The sequence below is a fragment of the Marmota marmota genome, unplaced genomic scaffold (assembly GCF_001458135.2).
Source record: "Marmota marmota marmota unplaced genomic scaffold, marMar, whole genome shotgun sequence".
Classification (NCBI taxonomy): Eukaryota; Metazoa; Chordata; class Mammalia; order Rodentia; family Sciuridae; genus Marmota; species Marmota marmota.
Window position 1 is genome coordinate 644,557 of NW_026000349.1, and position 10,353 is coordinate 654,909.

Genomic DNA, 10,353 nt, shown 5'->3' on the forward strand with positions numbered 1-10,353 from the left:
GCGGCCTGGGTTTGATCCTCAGCACCACATACAAAACAAAGATGTTGTGTCCGCCGAAAACTGAAAAATAAATATTAAAAATATTCTCTCTCTCTCTCTCTCTCTCTCTCTCTCTCTCTCTCTTTAAAAAAAGTAAATTATAATTTGACAAAATACAATTTTGAAAGACAAATTATAGGAAAGTTAAACATACAAAGCAATAATCCTTGGATTCTTGTCATTTATTGATTCCAGAAATATACCTCAAAAAAGTCATGGAACAAAGGCCCCAGGAGGAAGAGAAAAACAGCAGTTAATAGCAGGAAGAGAAACAGGAAGAAGAAGGGTTAGTTCAAAGACATCAAATGAGCCATGACTTAACAATGAGGGTGGAAAGGGTCCTGTGAGGAACACTCCCCACACCAGACCACACTCCATTCCTAGGATACAACCATTATTAAGAGTATTTTTCCACTTAATTTCCACCTTCATAGTTTGTAAGTAGTCATTGTTCTCATCATTACAGAAAGCAGCCACTTTTGACCCCACACATTTTGGGGAACACACATTTAGGTCACAGCATCTACACAGAAGGTCATCTTTCATGGTTATGATACTATCAGGTATTTTCACACTACCTTGGAATCTGCTACTTTATCCAGGTTTAAATCTTCAATGACTTTGTTGATCCTATCATTTTTTTCATGATTTGTCATAGCTGTTGGAAGCGGAGGAGCCACTGAGAACTGTAAGTTTTCTCTCACTGTCAGGGTGCCCATCACGGTATCATCCTAAACACAATTTTTTTTTGTTATTTTTTGAAGTTAGAAATCAACATTTTCCTTTTACCAAAAAATGTTTTATTTTCACTTTCCATTAGGAAATTGCCAAACATATTTAAAAATAGACAGAATAATATAATAAACTCCACATCTTCAAAATTCAATTTCAGTAATTATAAACTCATGATCAGTGTTGTCTCATCTATAATTTGAAGAAAATTCTAGACATCATAGTACATACTTCTATATGTATATAAAACATAACCACAATATGATTATCATACCTAAAATTTGTTAGTGATAATATTTAATATCATTTGATTTCCATTCAGTTTTCCCTATTTCATACTTGTTTCTTTACTCTTTAATGATTTTAAATGCTTAATCATAAATCTGCTCCAGGCTGGACTGACTCCTCTCTGGGACTTTGTTTCACTAATCTTCTAAGTTGAGTGTAATTTTCCCTGTACATGTGTCTTCTTCTGTCTCATTTTAATCTCCTCAGTTATATTTCAGTATATGTAACTTAATCCATTATCTATAAAAATAACATAACCAAGGTAAAGTTCAAGCTAATAGTAAACTTTCAACTATACCAATTGCAGTGACCCACATAAAGATAGCTGCAGAGTCCAAGGAAGTCATTTTCATTCTCAATCTGCACACCAGGTTTGAGCCCAGGTAATCATGCCCACTAGAACCAGATATAGCCATGTTGCTTTGTACAAGGACTTGCAAACACATCTTCTAGGGGAAGGAAAAAATGCTAGAAGGGTAAAAAGGATAACTGTGGACCCTTTTGTAAATTATACACAAGCCAGAATTGATACCATTGTCCAACAGGGTCATTTTCCAAGTCCTCGTTGCTTTTACATTTAACTCTGAGATGGAAGATTATGAAAGCTGGTGGAATGAATATTGGTTATGTGAGCATGTCACATAAACAACTAGAAGCACAATAAGCTGTAAATAAAGAGTATTCTCATACAGATGAAACAAAAAAGGCAAATCTACAAATTCTTACCTGAACCACATAACCCAAATTACATTTGAAATTATCAGATTGAGGTTCTCCATTGATCAAAACATCTCCAGATAATCCAGATGCATCTTTCCTTGCAGCTAAGATATTTAGCAACCTATCAAAGGACATGTATGTTACAGATTTCTCTCCTCCATTATAGGCCATATCTCTCATATTCTGCTAAAGTTAGAAAATTTACTACTCCAGAAATCTGAGGTTTAACTAAAATTATTTATATGTCCATGTGTATGTTTAAATTCTCATCATCTTTTTTGTTGTTACTGTTGTCATTGTTACAAGAAAACCCAAAAGTATATAAGCAAAGCCATGTTGGCTGATCCAGCACAGTCTTCCCAAATGAGCTTCTAGCTGTCTGAATTTGGTGGATCCAGCTCAGGCAATGTGCTTCTTTACCAAAAAAAAAAAAAAAATTCTTGTCTTCAATTATTCCTTCAGCTCCATCTTCCCACTTTTATCATTATTCCCTTTCTCCCCTCTCCATTCACTTCTAATATGACCAACATCACCATATCAATTATTTAGTTATGCCCTAGTAAAGCTTTAAAAAGTCATCTTTAAAAATCACACAACAACTACACAGAAGCGGTTGAGACATATTTTCTGTTATACTCACAAAGATTCCCCTCGACTTTGGTGTGCCAGAATAGCATTGAGACCAGGTTTCATGATTCCACTGTAAACACAAAAGCATGATGATTTATTGTTCTACTTTAGATGCAGTACTATTTACTTAGACTCTGCAATGATACACTCAAGGAAGACTGAAAAAATTGCAGACAGAAATCAAGCACCAAATCAAAGAAACTAAACTTAATGGTTAACAGAAGTCTAGTCTACAAAGGATGTTATTATTAGTCAATATTTATAAGAAAGATGGATCAGGTCCCTCTAAATTCCTTTCAATTATTCTTTAAACCATGATCCTTTTTGGATAACTATTCCATTTACAATAACCTCAAAAATAAAATAAAGTACTTGGAATTAAATTAACCAAGGAGGGGAAAGACCTCTACAATGATAACTACAGAATGTTGAATAAAGAAACTGAAGAACTTAGAAAATAGAAAGACATCCCATATTCTTGGATAGGCAGAATTAATATTGTCCAAATGGCTATACTACCAAATGCAATACACATATTCAATGTGTGTAGGTACCTGCATACATATATTCCCTAGGTCTGTCCATTTAGAAGGCACAGAGCAATGACACACGAATAGCAATGAGTATTCAAATCACCCAGATGGTGTTTTCTCAATACCATTCTTCACAAAAATAACCACTGGAGGATTCCAGGACTGGGAAGGCAAGTATACAATAAATTTGGAACTTCTTGCTATGCCAAAGAATTAAGAGTGGCGGGATGAGTTAAAAAATAAAAAAAGGAACCTGTCTTGAAAAATTTCCTACTGACTAAATCAGCAGCAATAGGAGTATGAAGATAAATAATACTAATGAAGCATTACAATTAAGTGTTTTTGTATAGAGTACAAATCCATACTAGACACTGTGATGCACTCCTGTAATCTAAAGACTCCTTATGCAGATGCAGGAGGATTGCAAGTTCGAAGGCAGCCTGGAAAACTTAGCAAGATACTGTCTCACACTTCTCAGAGGAGGACATACAGTCAATCAACAAGTACATGAAAAAATGCTCAATATCTCTAGCTGTCAGAGAAATGCAAATCAAAACCACCCTAAGATACCATCTCACTCCAGTAAGATTGGCAGCCATTANCAAATATGATATGCCAAGAAATTTGTAACGTTTTGAACAACCCACAATAAAAAATTAAAATAAATAAATAAATAAATAAATACTTTATTTAAAAAAAAAAAAGATACTGTCTCAAATCAAAATATAAAAGGACTGGGGAAGTAGCTTAGTGGTATAGTAACTCTTAGTTCAGTCCCCAGTAAAGGAAATTTAAAAAAATATAATCCATGAGTCTATACAGTAACTGAAAGGAGAAATGATGAATGAAGATTTTTCTATTACTGGAATGCAAATTATGAGACAATGAAAATAGAAACTCACCCTTTATCAACTATCATAGTGGTTGCTGATCCACACAGGCATCACCACAGTGGAATGAAACTCAAGTTTAATGAAGAACAAGATTCTGGAGTAATATCAGAGTATCACCATTCATATTAATCAAGTCCAAAGAGGAAAATGGTGATCTGATGGTGAAGTTTGATGGACAGCAACATAACCAGGTGTTCAGTTTTAACATCACCTGGAGTGGGATGGGACTAGAAAGTACCAGGTTGGACAAGACTGCAGAGACACGATATGGTGGTTAGTCACTTATGTGAGGAACACAGTGAAGAGTGATCCTCAGGACCTCTCCTGCCTTCACTCTGAGGATACATCATTTCTTGGTTGCTTCCAGAAAACAACTGAGTGATTATACAGGACAGGAATCATCTTTCTAGAAAGTAGTACTAAAAGAACTACTTCTTTTTAGTAGTGATAAAGGTGTATTATGTGGATAGTGTGCTCTCAAGTGACTACCAAAAACCAGTAGTAACTATGGACACAAATGAGACACAGTGATGGGAGCAAACAGTGCAGTGTGGACAGTTAAGAAATCTGGTGAAAGGGTTATGCACATGCAGCTTTACATCTCAAATTATTTCAAAATAGATAACCAGACCAATCTCTCAAACAGGGTGAAGAATTTTCCTCACAATTATAGGACATCCACACATCTGCTGGAATGGAGAATTTTTTTCATAATATTTTTAGTTGTCAATGGACCTTTATTCTTTACTGATTTATATTTAGTGCTGAGAATTGATCCCAGTGCCTCATGCATGCAAGGCAAGCACTCTAACATTGAGCTATATACTCAGCCCCCCTTTTTTTAATAATTTTAGCATTGGTAAGAGAAAGCTCAAATGCTAGATATGGATAAAAACTAAGCAAAATAAAATTCTAAGAAAGTAAGGAAAATTAAGGAATTCTCATGATCAATTTTTGCCTTATTGTCTTCTTAAACAATGAACAGAAAAGCAAAAATCCAAAGAAAAACCAAGATTCTGATGAATTTTCTTGAAATATTGTCATCATTTTCAATAATGATAGTGCTATCCAACACAAACAAACAAAAAATAAGATAATGAGAGTGACCCTTCACACACCAGAGACTATTTGAGTCCAGCAGATAGGAGAAAGTTTGGAAACACTGCAGCCAGAAAAATATGACCTTCTAATGAATAAAAAACCAGAAATGTAAATAAGCATGAAAACCAATGTTTGCTATGTTTGTAACAGTAAAAAAAAAATAAAAACTTCAAGACTTATTACATTTTATAAGCCTAACAAAGCACAAAACAAAGGCCTCCTCCTTTGTAGAGATGCACACCACTAAGCCATAAACTCAGTGTGAACTCTTGAATAGAGGAGAGTCAGTAGTCTACCAGGTAAAAAAAAAAAAAAAAGATAAGCAAGAGGAATTGGGAGTGTAGCTCTGGGGGAGAATGATGACCCAGGGAGCACAAAGCCCTGGGTAAAGTCTGTAATCCACACTCCTCCATGCTCCAACAAATAAAAAAAAGGGTGGGAGGGATAAAGTGAAGGGCAAGGTAAATATACATTCCCACAGTATGTTTGAACATCTATTCAAATTGCATGTGGGCAGTCACATTACTTTCTACAAAAAATCTTGTCAGCATTTCACAAGTCAATTTTAATGAGTCAATTTTCATGAGTCAATTTTAATTCATTAAATGGAATCATTTTACTCCTAGTTTAGTCAAAAGGGATGAAAGCATGTGTCTATACACCAGCACAAAGACTGAAACACAAATGCTCACAGTAACTTATTGGTATTAGGCAAAGCCTGTGAAGCCTGTGATAGGTCATTAAAGTGGTCTTTAAAAAAGTACATATACATACTTGATATTTGATAGTAATTTTTTTCTCAACTGTTTTCCTACAAATAGAAAGCCACTCTTCACTTTTTCCTGATAGCATATGTTATGGAAACTTAACACAGCCCCTTCAGGAAATGTCTTCAGGTCACTGGAGGTCATCTCAGGGAGGTCACTGTTGTTTCTTTGTAAAAATGGGATATAATCCTGGTCATTACTGGAAGACATCTTGACATATTCTGCCTTTCTGTAGAGGGGGAAACAATGTAAGTTGATAGTCCATATAAATGTGATTGTAAACCCTTGCTAATATATTTAAGTCAAGTCTGTTTTAAACTGTGCTGCACTAGATTACTTTCTAATTGTCAGCCCACATCACTATGATGAGAACAATCTTTGAATCCATAATGGGAGGAAAAACACCTTTGAATCCTCAATTAGATGAAACACTCAAAATTAGATGCCAAATAATTTCCAGATAATTAAAGAGTACCCAAAACTCATAATGGAGGGAAAAGACAGGTGAGCATTTTATGTGCCTGGCATAGTACTTGAAAACATAGTATGACACAACATACATTGAGGGATAGCCTACACCATCATCATGTGCCACATTTTTTTAACTTATAACATTGTTATTATGAATAAAAACTTAGTCAAGCAGTCAAGCACAGGAGAAACCTCTCTGAATTTATAATTCTAGACTTTATATATCTGGTTGTTATGCAACTTCAATCATCTGAGAAAGTCAACTTTATCATAATTTTTCACAATGGAAAATCATTTCCTTAATGGTCATTTAAATTCTAGCAAAATTTTAAATTAACTATGAAAATTATTAAGTAAACCAAGCCAATAGTTAAGAAGCTCCATACTTTAAAGCAAAAACTGAATATTACATTCATAAAGTAGATTTAAAACATTTCACTAAATAAGTTGCAAAGGCCCTTTAAAATATTTAATTAGAGTAAGACATTAATGCAACTGGTCTTGTGCAAGAGGTTTGAAATGTTACCTGCAACAAACCTAGCTTTGTTTTTGAAAAGCCAATGTCATCCATGAAGAAATTTCTCTCTGCCCCTAATTTTTTTTCAAAAATAACAAAATTCTAAAAAAGAAATGAGCAGGAAAGTGAGGTAGCACACTCAGTCCTTAAGACTATGGGGTCAGCAAACATCAGGAAACAGAAGACTGAGAAAAGCAAAGTTATAAAGCTAACTATCAGTGATGCACAGGCATACATATTAATATTGTACTTTCCTCTAACACAGTGCTAAGGGCTTTCCCAAACTATAGAGGAGAAAGGCGTGTGGAAACTAGTCACTGGAATAAACCACAATAACCCTTTCTTTACTAGCATATTAAAATTATATCACAGAACAGAGACCTAATATGATAATGAGACAGGTAGCCCATGAAGACTACTTCTTCTATGATGAAAAGAGCCCAGGTGGGCTCTAAGACTGCACCTCTATATGAAATGACATCACTGAGTTTCTGCCTGCCTGTAAATGCAATTAAACACACACACACACACACACACACACACAAAACAACGACAACAACAACAACAAACTGTGTATTTCTCTTTCTTATTGAATGACTGTTAATCCCATTCCCACCTGCTGCCTTCCCTATATTAGAGCTTAAGAATCAAAGCCTTGTTCCTGCCAAATAGTATTCCTGCCTGATTTGACTTTGGGGGAACACAGGAACCTGCAGTACTGGTAACAAAAATGGTGTGTACTTCAGTTTGAAAATATTAAATGTGCAAAATTAGAAAGTGTGGGAAAAATCTAAAAGAAAATGCTCCTACTGCCTTCTATTAGGTAAATTAATCCATTTCTTCAAGCAAAACAAAAGACATTCATCCAGAGAATTAAATCTGATCTCTAAAGATAATTAACATTATTTTTAATCAAAACATAACATCTTCATTCCTGAAGTGAGTTTCCTATTTTTGTATTCCAAATTTCCAATAGCAATGGTAGATAAAGAAAAAAAGAAGAAGACAAAACAAGAACAATTTCAATACCTATAACCTTTCCAGGAATTCCCACACTTAGGCCTTTCCTAGAAAAGTCCCAAAGATTCCTAAGCATGTATGCCAGTATTTAGATTATGATTCCATTTAGCATTAAAATGGTCTTCAAGTTCAGTCACAGAGTACAAACTTTTGCCCTACCTTTCTCTTTGCTCTAGCCTGTCTCCTCTGCTTAAAGTAAATAAAAGAATAATATTAACAGAAATATCTCCTTTAGCTTTTTATTGCAAAACCACAATTTCTAAAAATTATGTTTGTATTTGAAAATTAACTGCATTTGAAAATTGAATTTTCACTTAATATCATAATATCTAGTTATTTCAGCCCTTTGGATCTCCTCACACCCTAATCCTCAAAGATCCATATAGAATAAAAGTCTAATGAACCACAACTACTATGAACACAATTAACCACAACTACTATAGTCACTAGCAAGAAGTCAGGAGCAATCTCCTTAAGAATTAGATGAACTTCTCTAGGGATGATAAATTATTGTAGTGTTTTTCTTCCTAGGTATGGAAGCTCATCCCATGGAAAATCAATGTTTAAGAGATGGTTTTATTCAGAGTTCAAAAAATGAAGAAGGGGAATATTTACTCACAAAACAGTTTCTCGACTCTAGAGGTTACAAATATAGGATACAAATAATGAGGAAGGGGGACAAGTTACTAAAAATGAGGAATATCCATATATTTTCTGGGAATAGGAAAGATCTTCAACAAACTCAAATCCCACCTCTTTTCACTCTTTTTATGAAACCCCCAGGGAAAGTCATTGTTAGAGATCAAGGCCATCTGTGGAGCCAAAATTCCTCTAGATGTCTTTGGTCACTTGTTCTTTGTGATCATGCTGGAAAGATTTCAGAGGAACTGCTCAGAGTAGCTCAGGCATGAGTTTATTAGAAGAGACAGGAAAAAAGGAGACGATGGATCTTCTCAAAGAAGAGAGGGAAGGTGCAGCCCTCCTGACCTCTAGTTTTATTGGGGATCCAGGGAAGTTTCCAGAGTTACACCAGGTCCACCTCTTGACTTCTTACTGATAGAAGGATTGCATTAGACTATCAAGTCACCACTGCAAATGGTCTTTTGCCATGAGAGGACATTTTAATATTATAACAATATGTTAAAAATTCAAAGCAACTCTGAGTCACTTTGGCCCATGCTGACCAGTTTTAATTAGAACTTGTTCTTACAAATTTTATTGATAGTGTGCTTTGCTTTTAATTTTTCTGTCTCTCTCTCTTTCTTTTTATTTAAGAAGTATCATTTAAGATCACATTTTATTTTTTTAAATTTATTTATTCTTTTTATATAAACATAGCAAAGAATGTACTTTGGCATATTATACATCCAGAGACTATAACTTATTCTAATTAGGATCCTATGCTTGAGGTTGAACATGATGTGGAGTTACCCTCGTCGTGTATTCAAATAAAAGGCTAAGAAACTAGGTCTCATTAATTCTACTGTCCTTGATATTTCCCTCACTAATCCCTTCCCTTCATTCTCCATTGTCTAATCAATGGATTTCAATTCTTCCCTTCCCCATTCTCCCTTGTTGTGGATTAGCATCCACATATCAGAGAAAACATTTGGCCTTGGGTTTGGGGAGATTGGCTTATTTAACTTAGTATGATATTCTCCAGTTCCATCCATTTACCTGCAAATGCCAAAATTTCATTCTGCTTTATGGCTGTGTAATATTCCATTATTCTGTCTCATTGAGTCCTGGAATCTGCCCTGTATAAAAGTCACAACATCCCTCCTTCAGAGAACTTGTGTTCTTTTTATTAGCAGGAAGGAGGCTTTGGCCCTGCATTTCTCCAGCAGGTAAAATGTTGTTTACTGATGAATCTTAGGCCAGACAGAGCTTCAGATAAAATGCTTTTAAAAAGAAAGCACGTGGGGGTCAGCACAGTTTATAGAATTGCCCCTTGAACCCCATGTTTCCACCCCTCATATTTGTTATCCGTCATCATCACCCTTTCTCTTTTCCTTTCCCAAGGTTGGCCTCACCAATCTGGTACTGTAACAAGATGACCAACAGCAGAGAGGGGTGATTGGTGATTAGAAATTTGTAGAATCAGGAGATACAAGGGGAAAACAAGAGGAATAGGCTAAGATCAAGCTGAATACTTGAGTTAGAATTTACCAGAAGCTTTACATCACTGGATCTAAAACCCAGTCTTTCTGAAATAGAGAGCTCCTGGTTTCACATGAGAATAAAAAGTCACACAGGCTGAAGATAGATGTCAAGAAAATTAAAACTGACATATTCTCTGGTTAAACACAGCCTAGTTATACTTATATTGTTTACCTATCTTTTCTATAACTGTTAACCTCTTTTTGGCACAAGCAGAAAAGCAATATAGCTACTTCTCCACAGTTTGATCAAAGTGCATAAAATACATTTTTTCTTTTTACATCACTTGCCTTTTATAAAAGAGTAAGCAGCCTAATCTGGTCTGCAAGGATTATGTGTGTCTCATTATGTATGCAGGACTAGAATTGCTAGTATCAATAACATCACTGCTCTTAGGACTAAATTAAATATGGATTTAAATTTTAACTGAGTTCATTTACCACTGTGTATTCAGTCAGCAGATACTGAAATTAAAACTAAAA

General features: G+C 34.9%; 1 protein-coding gene across 1 annotated transcript in view; it reads right to left on the bottom strand.

Annotated features, from left to right (window-relative positions):
* Window positions 1–5,913, bottom strand: part of LOC107160723 (broad substrate specificity ATP-binding cassette transporter ABCG2-like) — a 73,626-nt gene extending 67,713 nt beyond the window's left edge. Inside the window, 4 exon segments of the mRNA XM_048797471.1 lie at window positions 618–770; window positions 1,786–1,900; window positions 2,420–2,479; window positions 5,711–5,913. Of these exon segments, the coding sequence (XP_048653428.1) occupies window positions 618–770; window positions 1,786–1,900; window positions 2,420–2,479; window positions 5,711–5,913 (531 nt within the window).
* Window positions 5,914–10,353: the final 4,440 nt, after the last annotated feature.